We start from the raw sequence: 26,360 nt of genomic DNA on the forward strand, positions 1-26,360 counted from the left end.
CAATACCCATTATACAGATGGAACAAATGAATGCACTTGCCCGTCACACGCGGTTTCCGACCCCGTCACCAGTTCTCTGATACAAAGCCCGTCTCTTCAATGTTACAATGTGCTTGTTGAACCATCACAGCCTGTGGTGTTTTGTTTGTTTTTTTCTGACATGGCAAATCATCTGTATTATTGTGCATCAAGTCAATTAATAAACTTTTAGATACCGTGGTGAATTTTTTAAAAATCTGATCTTTAGTTGATTTTGTGCATTTTCATTTGCAAGTGAACTGAAATTATGGCCTTACCGAGCACTAGATTTATCAATTTTCAATACTGACTTTGGATACTGTTTTAATTTTAATTCTGTTTTTTTTTTTTTTTTTTTTTTTTTTAATCTTTTGCTAAATTGCATTGCCTTTCACGTTATATGCAGTTCTGTGCATGGGTAACATTTTGATTTCATTTTGATGTTAGGTTGTTAATGGGGAATTTTACAGAATGCTTGTAAAATATGTACTGGATTTAAAAGTATGTACTGTATTACAGTTCACGTGTCACGCATTTTCATAATCATATCATTCTGAATTAAATGCTATTGTTGAAAATATTGTACTGTACCAACAAAACCAACTACAGTACATCTACAGCAAGCCTACTTATTTTAAAACAGTCCTTTCAGCTATGTATTTTCTGACATTGTATCTTTTTTGTGTTCCCTGAAAAAACGGACAAGTGTTTGTCTTTTACTGCTGTGTTATTCCCCCAACTGGTATGCTAACAAATTTCAAGAATCAATGAAAGATCCTTCTGGAAGGAAAACAAAACTCACAGGAGAACCGTCTTCAACGGTTAAACATTCGAGACGGGACACTGTAAATATCCTGCCTTGACCCTGCTAAATCAGATCTTTCATGAACGATCTACCATCATCGTGATCCATCTCTTGGGATACGTCTATAGATATAAGCAAAAAAAAAAAAAATAAGAAAAATAAAACGGCATTTTTCTGATTTGATGTCAAAGATGGAGATATTTTTTGCGTTTGACAGACCGTCACTGTGAACGATCACCACCCTGGCGGCTTCCGAGGGGAAGAAGCAGATAAGGATGGATCATCTTCACAAGGACAGCTTAAACACTGTGTGAAATAGACCTAAAGAAAAAATGCAAACTCTTACAATAGCAAAGCAAAAATGAGCCAACAGCCGTTAATACCAGTGATATTCTTTACACAATTTCCCCCCCTAACTCTCTGTCATCTAATCACATTTTAAGATACCATTATTTTATTTTTTAAAAGCCCTCACACAAGTGTAGATCATGGTATAGAACAACATTTTGATTATTTCAGAATGCATGTTAGCATTGTCATAATAAGTTTGAATAATAAGTAAAAAGCTTAATGCTCTTATAATATATCCCCATCAATCACACTTAAACAATGCCACCTATATGTTAACTTTAATAAAAGGGAAAGCATCTTTGGATGCAAATCTAAACTTTGCCTTAAAGCAGCTATTACCCAATTCTTGTCTGGTGACGACAACAAAATATCTATTTTATAGGTATCGAAAGCTCTGACGTGGGAAACCTGAGACAGAGCTGGGATAGTCACTGTGTAAAGGGCACCAGCCTGGAACAAAAGAAATATGAACATCAATATTGTGGTGTGGAGTGTGCCATGCTCCTTTTAAAAGCATTGTTGAGAAAACAGCCTTCTTAGCTAGTTAAACAAAAAACGCAACCGTCCTTTGTCGTTCTAGTAAATTTGAGTGTGCTGGCTAAATAAAAGAAAAGCTTACAGTCAAGAAAGACTGTAATGTAAAATAATGTTAATTAATTGAATGCATTAGTACACAGTAGCCATGGAGGTTATAGAGTTCAATCACCTTATGTCTTGCTGATTTCACAGAGATGACTATGAGCCTGCAAGTTAAATGAATGGTATTTTATACTGGCGTTGGATGTAGGAGTAAATGAACATTAAAGCCAGAAAAACAATACATAAAATCCATGACTGGTGATAATGTGTGTTGCATATACAGAATACAGCGGGGAGCTATGTGAATACATTTTTAAAGACAGGAGGAGAATACCTCTTGAATGCTCCAAGCTCGAATGGTGCCGTCACTGGAAGCAGAGCAAACAACAGACTTTGAGTCAAACTGATAATTGCTGTCAGAGGTAAACCAAGCCAACTACACTCCCTATAAAAAAGTCTACCTATAAAATTAAACCTTAACGTTAACTTATACAGCAGTACTACAAAGAAAGTATAATAATAATAATAATAATAATAATAATAATAATAATAATAATAATAATAATTGTCAATGCCTTGTTATCCTAAACTTTGTCACAAAAGGATGTCCTCCTCTTAAGTTTATAGTTACTTAAGTTTAAATGAATAATGTCAGTGTATAATGTTATCCAAATGTGCACATACCACCTGGTTGTCAAAAATATGAATTACGGTAACTTTTTCAGAAAGGTTGAGACAAATCCTAATTGAAAAAGCTAGAACTGTCTTTGCAGAAATGGTACGTTGTTGATTGGTTGGAATGCTCCAGAGCGCCCTGCTTACTTCAATGCATTGCACATGCCAGTGTGACCTCTCAAGGTTTTACAGGTGTAGTCTGCAGATGCTCTTCCTGACGTCATGTGTTGCTCCAGCTTGTCCCGGCGAAAGTAATAATTTTTCCACGTCTGCATTTCTGGATTCAGTTTTGAGAGGTTGCAAAACGTCCAGCGCTGCAGGCAAATCGGTCTGTTGGTGTGAAATGCAGTTATTAAACCTCACCATGACTGTCACATTATGTTATAATAATAAAATAATAACGTTCACAACAATTAAAGGGCAATTAACTAACGATATGTAAATCATAAATTATATGTATCATATCAAATTAACAAAATAATAATGTTATTATCCACATGCTTTGCCATAATTACAGTCTGACACTTGAAACTTGGATACTCGTTTTCCTTTTCTTTCTTAACTATATAAAAAAATGATTGAGCACATTATGAGGTTGTCAAACAGTAAAGCATTGCTTCATACTGTATGCTTAGTGCGCCTCCGTGTGGCCAAAGCAGGTAACAACACATTAAATAAAACAAATGTACGTAAAACTCTGGTTCATAAAACTGGGCACTTGTAGAAATGTGTTTTTGTGTTTGTTTGTTTTGTTTTTAACGTGTTATTTTCGCAAATCCACTCACGTGGTTTTAACAATCGAACAGGCAAACACCACAACTTTTTTTTTTTCTGAGTAAAAACTTGCCTTACAACTATGCTATTTCTGCAACTCCATTCCGTGAATATTGCAGACACAGACACACACACACACACACACACACACACACAAGTTTTGAAAAATGTAATTCCTTTACAGATAAATAAACAGAAAGCTTGTTACTACACTGAGTACACACAAATGATAAAACCCCTGTCTGTGATACCTCTTTTTACCCCTATTCTGTGGCTACTTTACCGTACGTCGGTGGCGCACCCACTAAGCGGACACAACACAGAAGCTGCACCAATAACGCGTTGAAATGTTTGAAAGCGTTTGCTGAATACGAGCATAATCACTTCTGACACATTTGCACTGGTTACCGTCGTTCCTGTGCTAATTGATATGACTGTTTCTTTTCACCTGATTAACTAAAGAAACCGTGATCAGATCGTCTGCGTCTAAATAGGTCAGACAGACAGCCCAGTGTCGGGGGAAATAAAACGCACTCAATCTGTATTGCACTAGTTTAAGGATATTAAGATACTCTGTAGTAGTCTGGCATGTAATGCTCGCTGGCTTTACTTCCTGGTTTGGTACAGTGTCTCCAAAAGAACAAATCAGTAAACTCGTTTTTATTTGCATTGCAGAATTGGTCACAGGGTACAGTTGAATATTACCGTATGTATTGCTTGAGGGACACATTAATTTAAGAATTAGAAAAAGAAAAAAAATAAGAAATAAAAATATGAATTCAATTTTTAAGATAAAACATATTTCTTTAAAAATGTTGGGTGTGAAAGTAAGATCTGGATAAGCAAGGAACATAAAATCTTATTATGATTTCCAGTTGTCATTTTATCATGCTGGCATAAACTTGTGCCATCGATCTACCCTCCCCTTGAACGGGATGATCTGAACTGATAAAGGAATGGAAGTGTTGAATATGAGGTGATTTGTTTATTTACTTTACATTTATTTGCATTCATATGGATTTGGGTAAAAACGTGTTTGATTGTAATCTGACTTGCACTGGTCTGTGTTTAAACATGCTGATGAAAGTTAAAATCTGTGGGAAGAGGGGCCGGCTTTGCACTTGCATTTGCTGACGAGGATTTGCACGCAATAGCTGCATTATAGATGATAAAGGTGAAAGGGAGAGATGAAAACAGTAACATTTTTGATTATCTATGAAGATTTAATGAAAGTAGATACGGAGACTGCTTCATCTTTCCTTTTTGATCGAATGAATTCCAAATTACGACTAACGAAAAAACAAATCTTTGTTTCCCCCCTACATGTTTAAAGATCTTACCATTATTATCTAGGGAAGGTACACCTTGTCATCCATCTGTGTGGAGAAACTGTGTAGCGCAAAATGGTTACACGAGGTCTGAGTCTAATGATTAGACCATGCAGCGGTTAGACAAAAACACATCATCACCTGCAACTACAGCAAACAGGTTTGTGTGAATGGATTCACTGACAAACTTTCATAGAGGGCTGCGAGGTGGGTGCTTGGTTGTCAGGTGCTTCCGTATTGAAAACTGTTACTGCCGATTTCAAACATGCTGACAGGTCTGAACTGTTACTACGGTTAGTGAAAGTGATTTCTGGTCGTTTACCCGAGGCTTAGTCACAGTGACTCAGATAATAAAACAAAACAAACAAAACACAAAAAAAACTGCTTAAAATGCTTCCTTGACTAAGTTTGAATTCCTCTTATACGGAAAACATAACAGTAAAAACAAAGGCTTCTTAGTGTTCATAATTTGTTTACTTTAAAACTGTCCTGGTTTCTGTGCCAGCTATACACACCACAAGAAATCCCTCTCTCTCTCTCTCTCTCTCTCTCTCTCTCTCTCTCTCTCTCTCTCTCTCTCTCTCTCTCTCTCTCTCTATATATATATATATATATATATATATATATATATATATATAATGTATTTGTTAAATAAAGATGTTTCCTCCACATGATCATTTGTAATGTACCCTGCCTGTGCGTAACCACACTTGAAAATAAAAGTGGAAAGTAGGCAGGTCGTATTACTGCAGGTAAGGTCTCCATAAGGAAACAAAGGGTGACATCATTCTAAAACTCATATTCCACAGTCTTGGTGCTACTGTGATTGAGGGCCAATAGGCTTCCAGTGTAACCTGAAATGTCTACACTTCATGTGTTTTTATCAATACCTTCCTGAAATCTTCATTGGTTGATTCACCTCAAGTGCAAAACTGGTGCCTTTTCATCAGCAATATATTTATGTAACGAGTAAAAAGATTCACTTGAAATATACTGTACCACTCCCAAGTTGGAAGAAGACAGAAGATAAGAATTTTGTTTGTAATGCCCTTTTTCTAAGTTGCTTTGAACCTTGAAATAATCTTTGTGACGTTGGCTGCCTGTATGGAATGGTTTTCCACTTGAGGTTGCTGTTGAGTTCTTATGTCTGAAGGCAAAAAACTCGACAGCAAGTTTCCACCAATAATAACCCAAGGAAACTTGAATACATACTGCGCAATTATAGGAGGCTGTGTGGTCCAGTGTTTAAAGAAAAGGGGCTTATAACAAGAGGTTCCTGGTTCAAATCCTGGCTCAGCCATTGACTCACTGTGTGACCTTGAGCAAGTCACTTGTGCTCTGTCTTTCGGGTGAGACATTGTTGTGACTCTACAGCTGATGCTTGCTTCATAGACCCTAGTCTCTGTAAGTCGCCTTGGATAAAGGTGTCTACTAATAATAATAATAATTAGCAACATGTAATGAGCCACCTACAGTATAAGCTAGTGCAATACATAACAGGTCTAAAATAGTATTTATCATCTTACTATTTATTTCCACTGATAGGCACCTCACGTGTTATTGTTTGCCATTGCCACATGATAATTAATGAGGCAGATAAAAAAAGCCAGGATGTGCGGCGATAACTCGTTTCCACTACTGGCAGCAGCACTGGGATCTGAGAGCACAGTGTGGCTTGTGTTTCCCCAACACTGATATGGAAATCGACTCCACCTACTGAGAAGCTGCTGTACTCCGCGGCTGAGAAGTTCCACGGATCTGATAACATCCTATTAGCAGTAGATGGGTTGACCTTTAAAGCTGACAGGGCTTGTAATAAGGGAAATGTGACCCTTGGCTTCCCACTTCTTGGCAAGGTGTCCAGAAGGAAATGACGTGAGTGGCACGAGCCTGACCCAGGAGTACCGGGGAATTTGGGTATTCCCTGTGAGTGAGGAAGGGCAGGGGGTTGAAAGATGAATCGTTTTAACAGTAAGTATCCAGAGGAAGGACCTTGACAGGGTGAACTAGCAGTGATAGCTGCCCCAGCAATGGAACTGCAGAAACCTTTAAACTGATCAAGCCTGGGGATTGCATTTGAAATATCCAAAAATATTTAGGAATGGCTATTACTGGATATTGAAAAATATACTTTTTTTAAATTTTTTTTTTAGGTTCTTTAAAGGAATATAATTTAGCTCTGGGACCCGTTAAAGAAATTAGATATACCGTTCTAGCGCATTACTGTAGTTCCTTAAATATGCTATAATTTTTAAATTTGCTGAGCAGATTTACTTCAAAAACTGCTTATATTAATTTTGAAGATATTGGTGGAGGCAGTACTAAAAACGTTTGTCTACTTGACTTAGCTTACCATACAGTCTATTTTATTTTTTTACTCAAAAAGTGTGCAGTGCAGCAAAAGCTTGGCTAATGCTGTAGAAAGGTTCACGCCGCTATAGTTGTGTTTATAAGGGTTTCCAGGTGGGGGCGCCCTAAGTTTACTCTACACACTATCGGCTGGTTTCACTCTCACACACACACAAACACACACACACCGATTAGCAGCTACGTCCTTGGGCTTCTTTATTCAAATTAACATGAGGTAGTCCATCATTAGTGCTAATCGGGGTCTGTGACGCCAGTCATAAAACACCTTTAACACAGCCGTCTATACACAGAGGTTCAACTCCAAAATGAGAGGCAACACCACTGCTGCACCCTATTGTGGTAAAATTGAACAGTTACAACAGATCATACAGTACTATAGGCTAATCTAAAAAAAAGTGATGATTTTGACGTGTGTGTAACTTGTTTTTTATTCACGTTCTTAACAAAGAGATATGGTGTTACTGTAAAACCGTTAAACGGTTTTACGCGATTAAGGATCATTGTGATAATGACGTTTGATCCTTTTGTATTGTGTATGTGTTTTCTTTCAGGCGGATCTGAAGCAAAAACAAATTCACCCAAACCAGCATTTTGTTTTCTTGAGGCTCGTTGTGTTATTTGATGACATGTTTTGTAAACTAAACCTGTATTTATCATAATGCGTCAATAAAAAGACTTTTGGGCAATGACGTTGTTAAGAAAGCAACACAAGTGTTTTTTTTTGTTTTTTTTTTTTTTTGTGTGTGTGGTCTTTAACTAGACTCGCCTTCTTATTAAATCAGATACGATCTTGATTGTCCTAAATTAGCTGCAGTGCTGATCGAGCGCTCTCCCCCTGTCTGTCTATTCAAGATAATCCCATTCAGTGGTCTGAGCGATGCTTTTGAAAGAGTTTACTGGAGTGACAATTCGCTAACCCGGACTCGTAAATCAGATGAGCAAAAAAAAAAAAAAAAAAAAAATGAAGGAAAAATGAAGTCAAACAAATGTCTATGTAGAATGAGGGAGTAGCGCCTGTGTGGTGGAGGAGAATAGATAAAAACAGCTGCTGAGATTACACCAGCAAGGGAAGAAGTAAAAAAAAAATTCATACCGGTATCTACATTAAGGAGGAACGTTTCCTTTCCTGAAGAGATAGGGCTTCGCCCATGCTGTAATCGTAAATACCATAAGTAAAGAAACATGGCATAAATGACACAATCTAAGGATAACAATAAAGTTGCAAGCATATGCATGCTTGCTGCGTGTGTGTTAAGACTGTAAGGACTCTAATTAGCAGTGCCTCACTGATGCGATGGCCCCCCGAAAACACTCGCTTATAAACAGGTGAATGCGCACTCGTGAGGTATTTAAGGGATTCCAGTGTAGATCGCTCTATTCTCTAGAGAACACGCCCAAATAGACGAGATAGCTATATAAAACCTGAGGAAAGAACAGGAGCTGCGTGCTTGAAACACTGCAGCCCTGCCTGTATGCATTAACATCTCTAAAGTAACGTGTGACACGCATACAAATACCAAATAAGCGAGAGAGAGAGAGAGAGAGAGAGAGAGAGAGAGAGAGAGAGAGAGAGAGAGAGAGAGAGAGAGAGAGAGAGAGAGAGAGAGAGAGAGAGGGTCGCTGGATATACAGTATTGTGATTCTCCACTGGGATTTACAAATGCACACAGTCTGAGGTGACTGAGCAGAGAGGGGGGTTCTGTTTTGTCTGTACACCTTCACCTGGCGTTGAGTCGTCCGGGACTGATCTTCAAAACAGAACACCGATAAATATATAGAATTATTATACAGAACAAACCATAGAGCGAAAGCAAACACCATGAACAGGAAAACTCGACGCTGGATTTTTCATATTTTTCTCTGCCTCGGGATTGTGTATCTCAAAATAGGGTAAGAATCTTTTCTTAATCTCAGCGTGTTCAGACCTGATAAATGCGTAACTTCTCGAGGTTGTGTGAGAGGGAATTTTATGCTTGTTAAAACAGAAAAGTTGTGGTGGTTGATATTATATTAACTGTAAAATTTTGGTTTTCTTTTTTGCGATATTACACATTCAAAAACTAATCAAAAGGTAAGTGACTTGATTCCTATTGCCGATTACAGTGCGTCAAACACTTTATGAATTACATAAAATTAGCAGTTTAGTTTTATGCATTTTAATCACAAACATGGTAATTTATATAAAAATTATCAAAAGCATAGCTATCAAGATTACATCTACAAAATTATGTACGGACATTATTTACCTACGAGTTTTTTTATGGACTGTCATGTATATTAAAATAAAAGACTCCAATTAAATTAAATTTATATATATATATATATCTATATATATATATATATAATACGATTTACGTCATATAATGTTTATGCTAAATGCAGTCATTTTTCATTTTATAATAACATATAACCAAATTTAATTGGGCAATAACCGTTTAATTGCCAATGAAGATAAATTCACATCGCATTGACGTCACAGTGAAAATGAAGTGGATCATTATAAATACAATAATAGGGCCATCATTATTACACTCAGTAGTGCTGAATTTAAGAAATTCTAAAAGAAAAACAAACAAAAAAAATGAAATGAAAAACACCTTGAAAAATACTTCTAGTCGAAAAGTTTGTCATTGAATTTTAGTTTATTTTAAACATTTCTTTGCACAATATACTGGTATAGCGTACAATTGTATTTGTAACTGTTATTGTATTGCAATAACATTAACTTGTCTTAAAGATATTTGAAATCCACATGCTGCAGATAAAAGCGTTCATAAAACACATTATTATTATTATTATTATTATTATTATTATTATTATTATTATTATTATTATTATTATTATTATTATTATTATTATCTGTCGAAGTTGGAGTAAAACAAATTTTCAAACTGTTAGACACATTCTGATTATACCTAGACTGTTTATCTGTGTATGATTCAGGAAGTTTTGTCACGTTTTGACAAAGGACTCCGATTCTTCATCTGTGTTTTAATTATAGAGAAAGTGATAGAGGAAAGGGAAGGCTGACAAGTCCATAAAATCAACACAGCCTTTTCATGAAACGTCATTAATATTACAATTTCATGGTCAGATATATATAGGCTACAGTACAGATAGTGGAAAACGAACTAAACATGAATTGCACATAGGCTAATACAAGATAGTCTGCGTTTATGGCACTTCAATATTCTTCAGTAACACTGTAACAGAACTGCATAAACCTCTACACGTAAAATCGTCTGTATTATTATTATTTTTTTTTTCTTTGTATTTGGTAGGGGCTTTTCCTCCGTTGTAGCATTGGGAGCGAGTATAATCTGTAACAAGATTCCAGGTTTGGCCCCGAGACAGCGGGCGATCTGTCAGAGCCGACCCGATGCTATCATTGTGATCGGAGAAGGAGCCCAAATGGGAATCAACGAATGCCAGTTTCAATTCAAAAGTGGACGCTGGAACTGCTCAGCTCTAGGGGAGAGGACTGTCTTTGGAAAAGAGTTGAAAGTGGGTATGTTACAAATCTATTCCTCAATGCTCCATAATTGTCCTGCTGCTGTAACGCCACTTAATGGTGCGCCTTGTTTTGCAATTGAAATGAATTATTGTTTATAGTGCTTCCTGCTTTAACACCCTTTGGTTCTGGAAATGTGACATTCACATCCACAGCTAGCATCAAGTGTACTCCTACACGCATGCTACAAAAACTGCTGTTTAGTAAGAAATGTCTAAAGATGTCAAATAAGAATGTAGACCCTGCGGTACAGTACAGGTAAGCCTCACCCCCTTTACTGCATTTGGTGCTGCAAAGATCTAACAAACTCAATTCCTGCTGCAGACACTAAAATGCCACATAGGCATTTTCAGAAAAGCAGACATTGTATATAAAACGAGACATCTATATAAATACTAAAATGCCATTATAAAAAAAAGTCATTATCACATTGTACCTGTGCTAAACAGGGCACACTATAGTAAACTTGGAACTGCATTACCAGACCTTGCACAGCTGCAACAGCTCCTTTTAGATATGGTGTGTTCTCAAAAAGTTTTATTGTCTTGATTTCACACAACCTGAAACTACAGTCCAGGTTCTCTTATTGTACTGCAGTATTTACAGTTTACATCACCCAGATACAGTATTATGTGCTTCTGTAAGGATCAATCCATGCTCAGCTATTCAGTGTCACCTCAATAGACCTATTTAGTGTCACTTTCTTAAAAGCATCCCTCTTTCTCTGTACACAATGAAGCCATACTCAGTTTCTCCACTGCTTGTAATTGTATTACTGTAGACAGGTAATAAAATAGTAGATTAATGAAATAGAACAGTGTCAGTGTGTTTCAACATACCAATCATTATGACCCTATCAAAACAAGAAGGAGCATGCTTCACAGAATTGAAATTAGACTAGCCAGGAATATGAATGTCTTTATCTCTAGCTGAACTGATTGAAGCAGCCACAGTAAATCACAGTTTTTATTTCTACCCTGACCTGCTGAGAGAGAGGGTGATCTTATCTCAGGTTCTTCAGAATCCAAACACACCAGGGGTGTAAAAACCCAGCCTGCTACTGTTTCAGTGCTAATGCTCCTTCTCCCATATCAAGCGCCCTCGACTTTTTTAAGACTGTGTATTCTGTAGCACATTATAACATACCTACACTAATCATTAGCCACTCAGTGGGACTAACACCAAGTTGTTGAATGTTTCATGAGCATGTGTTACAAAGACTGAAGAGAGATTGAAAAAAGTAGGGATTACACAGACAAGGAGAAACACGAGAAAGAAAAGCTGAAATGTATATAAAGCGAGAGCTACAATTCCTCCAAACTCTTCCCTTAAAAGTAATGCTAGCCCTTTTCCTGAGGCACAATGCAGACTCTTTTGAGGTATTAAGTCTCAGTCCATTGACAAATTGCTGCTCGAGTGACATTGGTGGGAAGATCAGCCTCACCAGACAGGACGGTTTCACTTGTTGGAAAATGCAGCCTGCTTATTGACTAGTGAGCTTTGGCAGGTGGCCTGAGGGGGATGAGATACTGAAATGGCCTGTTAAAGAAAGGTGGCTAGATCTTGTTTTAGTCTGTTTTTTCTTGTTGTCTTGACATATTTAGAGCAAAGCCAAAAATCCTGTAAGAGGTTGTTTTGGGCAGTTGATTGGACAGCCAAGAAATCTGGGCCACACTGTGTTGTTGACCTTTATCTTAGTATAGTGCAGTGGGGGTTAACTCATCAGACTACTTAATTTAACGGAGGAGGAGGCCTGTGGCATAGAAAATGTTTCAGTGTTTGATACTGGTAAGAAGCGATGCTGGAAGTCTTCCACTAGCCTTTAGTGATGCAGTTGCTTAGACATAAAACAAAACTGTGGTCAGCTGACCTTTATAATCTTGTGTTTCTATTGGTTCTTTGTCATTCACTAAATTGGATTTTTTAGGAAGAATGTATCCTTAGAAAGATCCTTTCCAAGCATTACCTGGTAAATATTCAATTCTGTGAGTTCTGTATGCTTGTCGTTTGTTGTTTACCCTTCTATCTGTGATATCATTCCAGCAAAAACCAGGGCAGTGAGGTGGGGAAGCATATCACATTGCTGGTAGACTGTGCTGGAAGAACAAACTTAACAGGGAAGCTTGGCAGCGGTGCTTCACTTGTCCCTTGTGTGTGTAATGGCAGATTGCTCAGAGATTAATACACTGATTTGAAGCAGAGATAAGGTACTGCTTGCACTCTTAAACCTGCCTCTGTGACTGAACATGCACTTGTCAGCTGCTTTTTAACTCTACTGAATGGCTGGGCTTGCATGCCAGCACAGTAGCGCTCCGTTTGAAGGGAATAGGGTTAATTCATTCAAACAGGGTATTTCAGTACTGGTGAGAGGTTTCATAGAGTCTAACTGGCTGTTACTCTGAAAATGGTTCTGAAAATGTCATAATTTGCAAGGATTTTCATATATGTGACGACACAGGAATGGAAGATGGAAGTATACTTATCTACTTTAATTATATATAATATATATTAAATATATATATATATATATATATATATATATATATATATATATATATATATATATATAATTAAACACAATTAAGACTCTAAGGGATTCTTACTTGTTTCATTCAAAAAAATTAGGTCCAACGATAGGTAGAAAAAAAAATTTTAGGTTAAAATAAATAGAAATATATATCCTTTTAGACTAATCCTTGCCAGAAGCAATCCCTTTTCTGTTGCTATGGCAATTGTCTGGTATGTATGTGCCCTAATCACTCTCCTGTCTTTAAAACGGTAAATCACTAATCTAAATATTAACGTAACTCTTTTTTTTTTTACAGAAAGAGCAGGGTATATTTTTTCTGAATTGAGCGAAAGCAGTCAAAACAGATTGTTGTTGTAAAGCGGTGGATGCACCTCATTTCCTCTTCTTCTTTTTCTTCTTCTCCTCCTTCATATTATTTAATTATTTCGCAGACGTTTTTAGCAGACCAAAGCGACTTACAGAAAATTAAACTAAAAGTAAAACAATATATATATATATAAAATTAGAACTAAAGAAAGTACAAAAATATAGATAAATAAAGATTGAACCACAGCAGCTGCTAAATGGTGTTGTTAAGCTGCTATACTCGCTACACCACACCTCTGCAATCTTGTGGCTGTCAAGTGTTAAACTGCCATTTTGAGTAATTCTGACTGGTGTTTTTTTCCTGATAAACTCTCATGTCCTGACAAGCATATTGTGTGAGTTTATAAATGTACCTTTTGCTGTGTTGTAGGATGGTGTTTTAACAGAGACTAACTAACTCTACTACTTGTACATTTTATGATTTTATTATCTGTCTTTCTTTCATTGCTGTGTAGTTAGGTTTCAATAAACGCTTCCCTTGATCCTGTTGACTAAGCAAGAGGCATCATTTGGGAATTGCAGTATTTGCACATTTTTAGCTCAGGCACATTTGAAGTACTACCGCACCTTCTTTTTTGGCTGCATGCCCATTCAAACCATAAAAAAATGGAAGAACTGATGCTTAAAATGCGTTTTTTTGAACATTGTAAAAATAAGGCACCGGTCCAAGATGTTTATCAAAAACAGGTTCGCCCGTACTTCGTTCTCAAAGAAAGTAGTAAATAAGGTGTGTGGGACTTTTTCTCCCTATCTAACAACAAAAGAACGAAGGTGAGCAGAGATGGAAAATTAATATATAACTGCATTATTTAAAATGTATAAGCCCAGGTCTCAATGTTGTGAGCAGGCGGTTCGAGGGGTCCTAGAACATCAAACAGAATCTCCCCCATAGACGCTGTTGTCTGTTGTTCAGAAAGGTCTGCTGGTAGTCGCATGCTTCACTTTTCAGTTTTGCACGCTCGTCTTTTCACAAGCCACATTAAGTTCATGACATGTTTGTAATGAGAACTGAGTCTTGCTTTTAAAGATTTAGCTCTAGCTTAGCTTCATTTTTAAAAACGCTTAGTGCACCTTCATTTTTCTTTGTAGTTGTATAACCTTTCAAATAAAACACATACAGTTCAACCCCTGATTTACTTATCACAACATGTAAACACACACACACACACACACACACACACACACACACACACACACACACACACACACACACATATATATATAATAAAGAGAAATTGAGATCCCTATTCAGCTTTACACATGGCGGTCAATCAGATTTAAACCAGAGCAGCTCTTTGACAGATCAAAGAAGTTTGTTTTGTTGTTGTTTCTCTATGGTATACCCCATAGAAATATGTAAGGAAATAAAGCTGTTTGTGTCTGAGGCTGTGACAGACATACTTAACTGTATCTGAATGGCCCTCAGGTGCTTAGAAAGCGGTTTTCTCCGGTTATCTCCATGCATATTTCTTTGTTTTAGAATGCAGGCAGATAGGGCAAATCTGATCAAATGGGTGCATGATGATCCACTTTCAAGTTTAAGTGATTATTTAGATAATAAACACAGAGAAAGAAACGTATTGCATAGCATATTTTGGCTGTGATAAAGTCATTTTGGCTTTAATCACATGCAAGGCTTATATCTTTTAACATAATGTAAACATATTCACACTTATTTGGAAAATACACAAACAGCCTGAGTAAGGCTGACTTCTCATGCAAATCTTGTTAGAGGGATGCAGAAATCAACGAATCACTGTGAAAACGTATATGGGCAAACTAATGGATAATGTTGGCTGCTTTTTGAGTACCGTGGACATACAGCAATATATGCAGAAGGCAATATGTGACTCTATTACCCAAGCATTGCTGGCTGTCACACAACTGTGCTTGCAAGTGGTGTAGCACTCACTGAGGCCTGATGGTTATTTTAGGGAAGTGCTGTAGATTACATCCTAGAGAAGCTTTGTACAACACCATCTCCATACAAGTAATCCGAGTGGGTAGCACACACATTGATGCAGTATTCAGTGTAGAAGGCAGCTTCAGAGCTAGCTGGTTGCCCACCATCATTGGAGCCAGGTGAGATTAGGTAATTTGTGTAAACATGTGAAAGTAGAAGGCTCACTTGCCTAACCGCAAGCAGTACTGAAAAGAGACCTAAGGCACTGGGGAGACTGGAATTATCTATCCAGTACCTCTACTGTCCAGAGCAGTTTCAAATACTTTTGTGCTACCATATCAAATGGCAAGTGTCATGAAACTGTTCAAATCATGTTGCAGTAGATGCAGGAAGACTGATTCTGGTTCGCTGTCCTTGCTTGGGAACTGACAGTAGCCCTGAAATCCAGGACTGGAGGCAGGACTAGTGTGAGATTCTAACCCTGGTTCTGAAAAGTGTATTTAAAAAGTTTGGAGGGTAAATTTCACAATTCATCTTCTGCTGTTACATGAGACCTGTGTTTTTGTCTTAATCCAGGGAGTAAAGAAGCAGCTTTCACCTATGCCATCATTGCTGCTGGTGTTGCTCATGCCATCACAGCTGCCTGCACCCAAGGGAACCTGAGCAACTGTGGCTGTGACCAAAAAAAGCAAGGATTTTACACCCAACAGGAAGGCTGGAAATGGGGAGGCTGTTCTGCCGACATCCGCTACGGCCTGGATTTCTCCAAGGTGTTTGTCGACGCCAGGGAGATCAAACAGAACGCAAGGACACTCATGAACTTACACAACAACGAGGCAGGACGCAAGGTGTGTATTGAGCGCGTTGAGCAGAAACTCAGTCAAGTGCAGTGTGGACAGGCCGATAATAATAATATGCTCTAAATCACTTGGCCGAAATAAGATACTGAGCGACAGGCTGCTTTTTAGACTTTTGTTTCAATTAGTGAATAAAGTTTGGAACAAACTCATTGCTTATCATCACTGTCTTCTGTCCTGTATGTATTCCTGAGCGTGACTTCCCTGGTGTTGTATCCAAGTACAATTGTTGCTGGTTTTCCGATTGCTTTCTAAGGTACCTGCTTTCTAACCTGTAAGCGTAAAGAGCCTTTAAGAGGGACGAGAGCACTTGGTAAAGAGGTGCATTGCATACGGTGGTTCAGTGGGCATTGCTTTTTTAAATACAGGAATTGGTTTGATTGATTAATATTGGGTTAATTAGGCAGGAATAAAAATTTGCAGTAACGCTGATAAGAAAACATGGCTGTATCTGTAAAGCACCGTAGTTGTCAATGCAATGGGTTAACAGAACTGCAGAGAGGAGTGCAGGCTAACCTTGGCAGTGTGATTTACAATCCCTGTACCAGCTGATAAAATTCACCAAGGATCTCTGCTCAGTTTGCATCCCACTGTATTGATACTGAGGTTTAACCCTATGACAGTTTAACTCGATAACAGTTAGAGATTCCGGTTAGGTTTTCTGTTTCTGTTTTAGCAGACAAGACAGTGAAGAATAGCAATAGTTTGCGAAAAGAACTGTGGTGAAGTAACATGTTTTTAGTTTTAGCAGATACACAGGTATTTTAAGTAACGACTGCTTGGCTACATAACTAATCCACAAAAACCGTTTGACATTTTCCATGGTGTTTGTAATCAGTTTTAGTGGGTCTGAGTTCTGTTCCTCCAGAGATTTCCTTCTTTGCTATCTCCAAGGGTAATTTGAACCTGTGTTATTTGACATGAAACACAGTGGAGCCATCTAGGGGTGGGAAGAGGAATGGAATCACTAAATAGAGCTGGCACTGCAGCAAAGTAAAATACTAATATTTTCTAGTGTTACTGCAGAAGATTTATGAAAGGGTTATAAAGAAACTGTTGTCAGTCAGAAAACATATAGGCAACAACTAGTCTCCGATTTTCAGGAATATGGTCCTGATTTTTATTTTATTTCTGTGTTATATTTTGGTCACTGGCTATGCCCCATTGTACCAGATTCTGGATAGATTTTGGTGAAATAGGAAGTGATTCATGTTTGCAAAGACCCAGAGCCTGAAGTAGATATATCTAGCCTATGCAAGTTAGGAAGAAAAGCAAAATAAACACGTTTGAAGAGCCAAGTGAAATGTAACAGAGATAAGCGAAGCTCAGTAGGGGTTCGGGGCTCTGATTGAAACAGGAGGTGGAGGACGGATTGGGTGCCAAACTGGCGGTCCCTTAGGAGTGTTTTTTGTTTCCTGTGTTAATTTAAAATCTTTTTTTTCTCATCTTTTACTTTTATGTCAAGTATATTGTGTATTATAATTATAGCGCAGCAAGGTTGTGTGATGTCAAAGTTATAGTGACCTTTGTGAACAAACTGTCAAACTCTACAGGTTGTTATCCTAGATATGGTCTCAGAATTGAAATAATGTAGTTTAATTAAATAACATAGCAAGTGAATGCTTAATCCCCCTTATATTTAATGTGATAGACTATATATATATATACACACACACACACACAAACACACACACACACACACACACACACACACACTCACACACACCCAGTATATTCATGTATATTTTTAGTCTGAACATCATATTGTTGCCATTCTGTGTAAAGTAAGAACAGACTGTAAAAAGCACTTTTTTACACAGACAGTTATAAATGCATGGAATAGCCTACCAGATGACGTAGCAGGATCTAAAACACTGGCAACAGTAAAAAAAAAAAAAAAAAAAAAGATGACTTCTGTGCTTTTAAGTTCTCCCCAGTGAGGGGTGAGTCTTGATGGGCTGAATGGCCTTTTCTCATTCCCAAATGTTCTTATCTTCTTATTCTGACAGCGACTACGATGGCTGAAACAGGGAATAAAACTGTAAATAATTTAATGTGACGTTTCCTTCACATTAAAAAGTGAGTTGCATCAAGCCCCTTTAACAGAGCATCATTATGGAACATACCTGCATAGTCAGCAAATACCATGGGCAACTCAAAGCAATAACATCTAGAAAAGACTGGTTACATTCTTCACACTCTGCAGGAGGTAAGCGATCCTGTGCTTATAGCAGGAGTCTCCTGCTCACATTGGAAGAGTTGGCAAGTGACCTGTACCAGCAACATCGGGTGGTACTAGCTTCTCACTGCCATACCATAGAGCCAAATCACTGAAATCCTTTTTTTCAGTCATGTTTATATGAAAATCAAAAGAAATGAAATGAAAAGCATAAGCCTTCATAGGACTAAGGTTAACGCTAAGTGCTGTTGTAGCCCACACGGTGTTCAGTGTGCTTCAGGAGCAGCTGTTTCAGCCAGTGCTTTGATCTGTGCAGCTGCGAGCTGGCATTATTTCCAGGGAATACATATACAGAAGCGTGGATAACAGCCTGTAGAAAGGATGCATCTGAAGGGAAGCTGGCAGAAATACTATTCCATGTAGGACTTCATTCTCGTTATTCGCACCAAGATGTCATCCAAAAAAAAACAAGGCTGGAATTTCTTTATTTTGTATTTCTTTTTTTAGCTAACAGAATGATTTCAGTAATAGCATCAATGGGTGGCTGGTTTGGATTGCTTTTGTGGTCTGAAATTCTTCTTTTAGCTTGTCTGTTATTTCCAGCAGTGCTGTCATCCCCATTCACCAGATAGGCTCAGGTTTACTGAAAACTGTGACTAGAAGCAGTAGATTATCTACTGGCAGCAGCCACTTTGGGGTTTCTACCAATACAACTTCTACTGCCAGTAAGAAACCCCAGTGCTTTAGCATCAGGGCTGAAGAAAAAGAAATAGTTCTATTTGATTGGCCTCAAGTGAAAGGGAAATTGGTAGCTATAGTAGTTAGATTGGCAGGTAACAATTGCCTTTTTTATTATTGAAAGAAATCAAACAAATGTTTTCCTCAGTCTTTGAGATCAGCACATTTCAGGACTCTGGACAGGGCACTGGGGGGATTAAAACCCCCAAGAGCATTTTATAGTGGGGTTTTGAACAACTGAATCATAATATTAGGAACAGCAGATTTAAATAACAGGTAATGCATCATAATAATCATAAACTGATGGGGCATTTTCATTTGGATACCCCTAGCTGTTACACAAGTCTTACAGTTTCATTCAGCACTGAGAAAGACCTCTGGGCAGATTTGAATTTGAATTGATAGACTTTCTTGATGAGCCAGTGTAGTAGTCTAAGAGAGCAGTTCTACTGCAGGTTTCCAGAGCTGGTGCTGCTGCTCTAGCGTACAGAGCCCGACACGGTAACCCAGCACCGCAGAGGACCTCTGACGTGCCTGGAGCCCCCAGTGGGGCTATTACACCAGCCACAGCTAAGAGCTTTAGTGGAAGTGGGACCCAGACCAATATCAATTCGGCGGTATATTTGAAGCTGTTGAAAATTGCTTCAATGACTCCAGAATGTCTAGGTACTCGAATAGAAAATAGAATAATTATAAAGTGGGTGAGGCTGCCGTGGCACGTAGAGTTCCTACTCATTGAACAGGAAACACACGTCTAATCAGGGGCATTATCATCCCGAGCCACAGAGAGCTGGCTTTCACACAGCTGCGCCATCTCCGAGCGTGACGGGAGATACCGTGTAGACTGCAAGAAAGCAATCCACTGTGTACATTACGTGTAATTAAATCCACACTCGTTTAGCCAGGCAGGTAAATCGTCCCTCAACAACAAACACTGTATTCATGATTAGTAGAAGTCGTGGAGCCGTTTGTTTTTTTTTTCTCCTCCTCTGTCCTTGTGAAGAAGTCAGGAACTCTTATGCCCCATAGTTTTTATTTATTCAAATCAAATTAATAACATTAAAGCAGGAGCTTATTCATTCACACCAATCTCACAGAGGAAGACAAAGGGTGTCAGTAGTGCTTAGTCACAGTATAGTTGATGTGTTAGTGGATGTGTTAAGCTATGAACTCTCTAGTCTGTGTGTTTTACAATGTAAAGTGAAAAGAACAGTATGTTGGAAACAGTAAGTGAGCATTCGCGAATCAGCGGGATTCTCCAGACAGTAATGCACAGACATATTTTGAGGAAATCTTGAGTCTGTTTGTATTTTTCTACATCATGTGCAACAAAGTACATGGAAGCCTGGTAACACTTTAAAAATAATGTCTGCAAATCATATAGATTCTATTGGAGGTTATTTAATTACTATGATATTCTATTTGTGTAGGAAAGTGTTTCTCTTAGTAACTGGGCGAACACATTAATTCACTTTATTAAAACTATATTAAACTTCTCCATTGAAAAATAAGCAGCAGTGCTGTTGAAAATTCTATTAACCACAAACTACTAATAACATTATAAAGACATACTTTTTTGTCTAGAATAACATTTGTTTCATACGGGACATTCAATTTGAACTTGTGGGTATACTATATTTTATTTTTTATAAATATTATATTTATTAAGTCTTAGGGTTACTTCATTACTGTCATTGTCATGATGTCTATAAAACTGTAATGACCAGTAAAGATAGTTTGCAATTTTGGTTCCAAAAAAACTGAAGGCCAGCCGGTATATTTCACAGCCCTTTGTGCAAACCTTTGAATACTCATTCTTGCGTTCAGGTTACTTTAACTTATTACAGACAGGATGAAAGAGGAAAAGTTAAGAATGTTTAATGTCTCTTAAGTAATGGCATTCTACACATCCAAGCTTGGTCATGTAGTGAAAGATAGAGATTGCCCTGAGTAGGCATGGAAGGCTGAAACTTGATGCCTTCACTTTATCTGTGTACAGTGTACACAGGGCTATTGTTTTTAGGCACTCTGTGAACATCTTTCCTAGTCTGTTTATTTCAGATCTATTATGCCTGTTTTGCTAGGCTCCCAGTGCTTGGTTTGGAAAGAATGTCTGCTCGAGTTTGATTTGTTTTTTAAACCTGCTTGATTGGTGCTTGTGGTTCTTTGTAGTGGAAGAAGTGTCTTTCTTTATTCGTAAAGGTTTGAGAAGTTTAGTGGAGGTATACTGTGTACCGCATGTTGATCTGTGAAGTTGGTAGTTGCTGTTTTGATTTTCGTTTACAACCCATTTTTCTTTCTGGTTTATAGCGTGAAGCAAACCATATCCTGGCACAATGAGTCTAAGAACTTTTGCATTCTTCACTTGGAATGTTTAAAAACCTTTGTCTCAACCTGTAAAACTATTTAAAAAAAATAAGCTTCAGTACTAAGCCTGTAGACACATATTCCACAGGCCAAGTAATCTCTGCGATGCAAATCGACATGTTTTTTTACTGACACATGTGGTACCCTGGCTTAAAAAAAAAAAAAAACTTGAAACGTGGTTTAACCTGTCTGTCAGACTTAACCTTGCTCTCGCATTGGGTCTGATGGACATAAAGTTGGAACAAAAAACTAGGAAAAACTGACAGTGGTACTCAACAGCCCCTTAGAACTCTTGTGATTGGTTGCTTTCCACAGTGGTTACTGGTTCTGAGTGGAAATAGGGCCACAATTTAAAAAAAGCACCTTTTCACAATCAATCAATGTAAATGCTGGGTTTAAATAATGAGTTTCAATAATAGTGCAAATAGGGGGTTAAACTGTTGTCTTTATTACCTCCAAGAGTAGTTACAGTACTTATATGGCTCAAACTGTCCAGTTTCTGAATTCAATTCCTAAATAAGTAGTTTCACGCCTTCTTCATACTCATAATTGCATTTGACAATTTTTATCATAAAATCCTTGTTTAAAATGATCAGGTACCAGCAATCTGTACCATGAAGCTCCTGCTATATCTGTAAACTAAGAAGAAGTCTACTTTGTAAGTGGTTTCTTGCTGGAAGAAATCCAGGCAAACACTTTGCCTTAGCCATTTCAAGCAATGCCAGACTTTTCCTAATGAGGGGGCTAAGGGAGGCCAGAACAAAAAATGGAGGGGGCTATACCCAACTTTGTGCAGGCACACATAAAATACATTTGAATCACTTTCCGTGCCACATGAGCAGACCCGTGTGAACAACAGGCATTTAAACATGTGCTGTGTGCATTTTACCCTCAAAGGATAACAAGAAATCGTCATGATGTATTTTCTTAAAAGCAGAACACACAGGAGCATCTTGTATGTAATTGGGGGCTGGGATTGTTCAACACAGGCATGGCATTTTTGGAACATTGATAAACTTAAATGAATGAAACACAAATAGAGATGCGAAAGCCTGCGCATTGTACCTAAACAATGAAAACAATTTTGAATAAGCAATATATCATGACTAATTTGGTATATTAATTGTGTAAAAAGTGCTTGGTAAAGCTATAAGCTCAAGAATATAAATTGAAAAGCCTTCCCTCTCAGTGCTAGCTTAGGTTAATGTGAGACAGTGTGAAACTTCATATTTCTAGGGGGGGGAGGTACAATTTGGGCAAGCTTCAGCCTCCCCAAGTCCTCCCTTGCCACTGCCCCAGGCTTTATCTCACCTTAATAAGATACTGGACGCAGGACAGTGTATTTCCCATCCTAGAAGTGCTCCACAATGCATTCGCTGCTCACAAAACAGAACCGGATCTGTGCATGGGAATGTTTGCACAGTGCAGTAGAATGGGCTGCTGTACAACTCCCTTATCACTGATTATACCAAACATTTATAAACACTCAGAGGTGTAGAGAAGAAGCTGTTCATAATAAACTGTGTTACTGACTGCAGACCTGTTATTTTCAGTCATTGCTGTCTTTAATACATGATAGTTTGACACAGCATCACTTTCAAATGCATACAATTACTTGGATCACTCAACATATTGCATATTGTAAAAATAATTCCCCTGAAACAGCTTCCAAAAGGCACTGAAAGGATTAGCTTGGATGAAGCTAATCTACTTAAACAATGTACCCTGAAATTTCCTAAGGAATCCCCTAGCCAGCTTTGCTGTTTTTACTCCTATCTGTGTTTTGAAGGACTTATTTAGGCCCTGGCCTCTTGCCTTTCTCATGTACTTGCTGACATTAAAAATGATCTCAATTCTGATTAAGCAGAAGAAGACTGTTGTTCTTACAGACAGCTGTGTTTGCTGGAAAGCATTGAAACGTTTAATACAACACATATGGGCAAGTTTAAAAGCACATATAGGTAGGCGTTTCTTTTATCTGAATCACAATTTATATTTAGGGCTGTTCATGTTGTTTCTAAAACAAGTTCACTTGATTGAAGCTGTGATTCTGTTTCATTGATAATGTAAAAAAAAAAAAAAAAAAAAGGCAGCTCCTTAAACAGCATCTGAAGCTAAATTGATTTAATTAAATCGTAATTATGAGCAAGCTGTTATTTGCAAAACAGGTTCGAACATAAGATTTGAAATCCAGGAAAAGTGATTTAACGGAACTTGCTTTTTGTGTTCGGTTTGAATTAAAAATAAGGAGATGCTTTTTAAAATTTTTACATTATCAATGAAGCAGTATCCTGGCCATTTGAGTTACGGGAGAAGAAGCAGACGTGATCTTGTTTCACAGTCAACGCTTTTCCAAGAGTTTAATTAAGAAACGGCTCAATATAACCAAAAATAAAAACAGAAGAATGAAGGGCCCTATATATATTACATTACTTACTTATTACATTACGTTACTTGTATCAGTCATTGTGGGGTGTCTGCTGTGTACCTCTATATTGCTGCTTAACATGTTGATTGCGTCTCATCTTCACGGTAAGTGAAAGGTAGTGTTTAGGACCACAAGGGTTTCCAAAGGCTGTTGGGAGATACACAAATGATGTATTTCTATGAGTCACCTGACTACAAGACTCTTCCATGGTTTCAGTTACAGGGAAATAGCATTACATCATTAGTATGGTCATCATACACTAAAAACAACACAGTCCTGTATTTGTATGTGTCTGTTTGTTTTGTAAGGGACATATTTCATCCATACCTGTTTACTATCCGATGTGTTAAAACAAATTTCACTTTATTTTTAGATGCTTGAAGAGAACATGAGATTAGAATGCAAATGCCATGGAGTGTCTGGATCGTGCACCACTAAAACCTGCTGGACGACACTGCCCAAGTTCAGGGAGCTGGGTTACATTCTCAAGGAGAAGTATAACAAGGCAGTGCAGGTGGAGCCCGTGAGGGCAACCCGCAACAAGCGCCCCACCTTCCTCAAGATAAAGAAGCACCCCTCTTTTCTCAAGCCCATGGATACAGACTTGGTGTACCTAGAGAGATCGCCCAACTACTGTGAAGAGGACCCATTGTCGGGCAGTGTGGGGACGCAGGGGCGAATCTGTAACAAGACGGCACAGCAGACCAGTAGCTGTGACTTGATGTGCTGTGGCCGAGGCTACAACACACACCAGTACTCTAGAGTGTGGCAGTGCAACTGCAAGTTCCTCTGGTGCTGCTATGTTAAATGCAACACCTGCAGTGAAAGAACAGAAGTTTACACTTGTAAATGAAAACAACAAATATTTATGCCTTTTTGTAATTTTCTTTTTTTAAAGGGGTTCTTTCGCCCTGGAGAAAAAAAAAAAAAATACATTTGCACATGCTCTCAACCTGTGATCTACAAACTCTGCAACAAAGTCCTTGCTGTCTAGTACAGTGCAAAGCTACTAGTGGTCCCCGTCACAAGTCTTGAATTGCAAGATTTATGTGAAGTTGCAAAGATGATGTATATTCGAGAACCACAAGAGGGAAGACCACAGTCATACGCTAGCCTGGGACTCTAAGGCAGATGTTTTAGATAGAACACAAAGTCCTGTCGATCACGTGAAGAGAATGGCACTTAGGTCTTGCTGAATTTTGAGGATTTAGTGGCGTACTGCATGGGTGTCCTGATTAAAAACCTTGAATGTGGACCTCACAGGGAACAGCTTCAGAAGACTGCTTTCATTGTGGATTATGCAAATTTAAGTGTCTGCTTGTTTGGCCTGGATCTCACACGGACTAGATACAGAAAGCATGTTTTTCCAGAGATTAAGGGTTACCAGCTTCTTTTACTGTGTAGCTCTTACTAGCACCTAGTTTGTGGATGGACCTTTGAGCATAATGATTCAAACAAACAGTAATGGTAATATTTAACAATTTATTTAGATAAAACTATGATTAATTTATTTAATAATAATAATAATAATAATAATAATAATAATAATAATAATAATAATAATAATAATAATAATAATAATACAAAAATCTACTGATATTTGTTGGGACTGTTCTGCAGTTTGAAAAAAACAAAACACTGGAACTGTAAATAGTAGGTCTTAATCAGACATTTCTAATAGATGTTTTTGGCACTGGCAGATTTTTTTTTCTTCCCTGCAAAGCCAGGCTTTTGATAATGAAAACAGACATCTATTATAATATTTTATTTTACTGCTGTTTGCTGCTAGTTGTCTGGAAAATCAAACTGGTTGTGATCATTATTTTCTAACTACTGTATTGACTTTTCTAGTTCAAATATAAAGCTAAAATGCATTAGAAGCCCATTTTAAAACTCTATAGAAGCAAAGATGATACTCCAGACACATTTCCAGCATGTGGAAAAAAATGAACCATAGGTTAAGAGAATATATTTTGTGAGAGACTATTTTTATATGAATATTTTATTTATACTATTTCTGCTTGTATAACTCCATATCCTGTATTTTTTTTTTTTTTTTTTTTTTTTTGTCTCTAAGCAGACACGCTGTAATTGTTAAGGTATTTAACTGCATAGAGGCTGTTTATATTGGGGTCACATCATCAGCAAGGCTGATGCATTCACATCTAATTGGTTGTTGTGTTGTTTTGCCCTATTACTCTCCTGTTAGATTAGTGGTTTCCGGATGTGTGTACAAACTGCCTCGTTTACTGCATTTCAAACTTGCTCAACATGCAGAATAAGAAGAGGGTATGTAGTACCAATTTTGTTCGGTGGCTTGAATCCATGATTGGTATTAACTGGATATTCATTTATCCCATTCAGAGAAAAAAAAAAAACAATCTTCCTGTTTGATTCAGTCATTAAACTGTGGCGTTATGACCAGCAAATGTGCTTTGTGTGCTGTCAGTTAAATCTCCACATTGTGTTGCTGTCAAATTTCATTTTGTCATTGTCATGGGGTCTTCTCTCCCTGTAAAAACGAACCGGACGCGCTCTGTCTGATTCTCAGAGATAAGATATGGGATGAGCAGGGTTTTCA

General features: G+C 37.8%; 1 protein-coding gene across 1 annotated transcript; it reads left to right on the forward strand.

Moving 5' to 3' along the window:
* Window positions 1-8,325: 8,325 nt before the first annotated feature.
* wnt7aa (wingless-type MMTV integration site family, member 7Aa) lies at window positions 8,326-25,264 on the forward strand. Its single transcript, XM_041224103.1, has 4 exons — window positions 8,326-8,790; window positions 10,182-10,408; window positions 15,787-16,058; window positions 24,153-25,264. Exons 1-4 carry the CDS (start codon window positions 8,720-8,722, stop codon window positions 24,630-24,632), a joined length of 1,050 nt encoding a protein of 349 aa, XP_041080037.1. The 5' UTR covers window positions 8,326-8,719; the 3' UTR covers window positions 24,633-25,264.
* The last annotated feature ends 1,096 nt before the right edge of the window (window positions 25,265-26,360 follow it).

The sequence above is a fragment of the Polyodon spathula genome, chromosome 23, assembly GCF_017654505.1.
Source record: "Polyodon spathula isolate WHYD16114869_AA chromosome 23, ASM1765450v1, whole genome shotgun sequence".
NCBI classification, from domain to species: domain Eukaryota; kingdom Metazoa; phylum Chordata; class Actinopteri; order Acipenseriformes; family Polyodontidae; genus Polyodon; species Polyodon spathula.

Bases quoted from the DNA above. Each gene is read 5' to 3' on its own strand.
- wnt7aa (XM_041224103.1), top strand. From the start codon at position 8,720: ATGAACAGGAAAACTCGACGCTGGATTTTTCATATTTTTCTCTGCCTC. The intron at 8,791-10,181 runs GTAAGAATCTTT...TGTATTTGGTAG, and splicing joins ATTGTGTATCTCAAAATAGG to GGGCTTTTCCTCCGTTGTAG. The intron at 10,409-15,786 runs GTATGTTACAAA...GTCTTAATCCAG, and splicing joins TGGAAAAGAGTTGAAAGTGG to GGAGTAAAGAAGCAGCTTTC.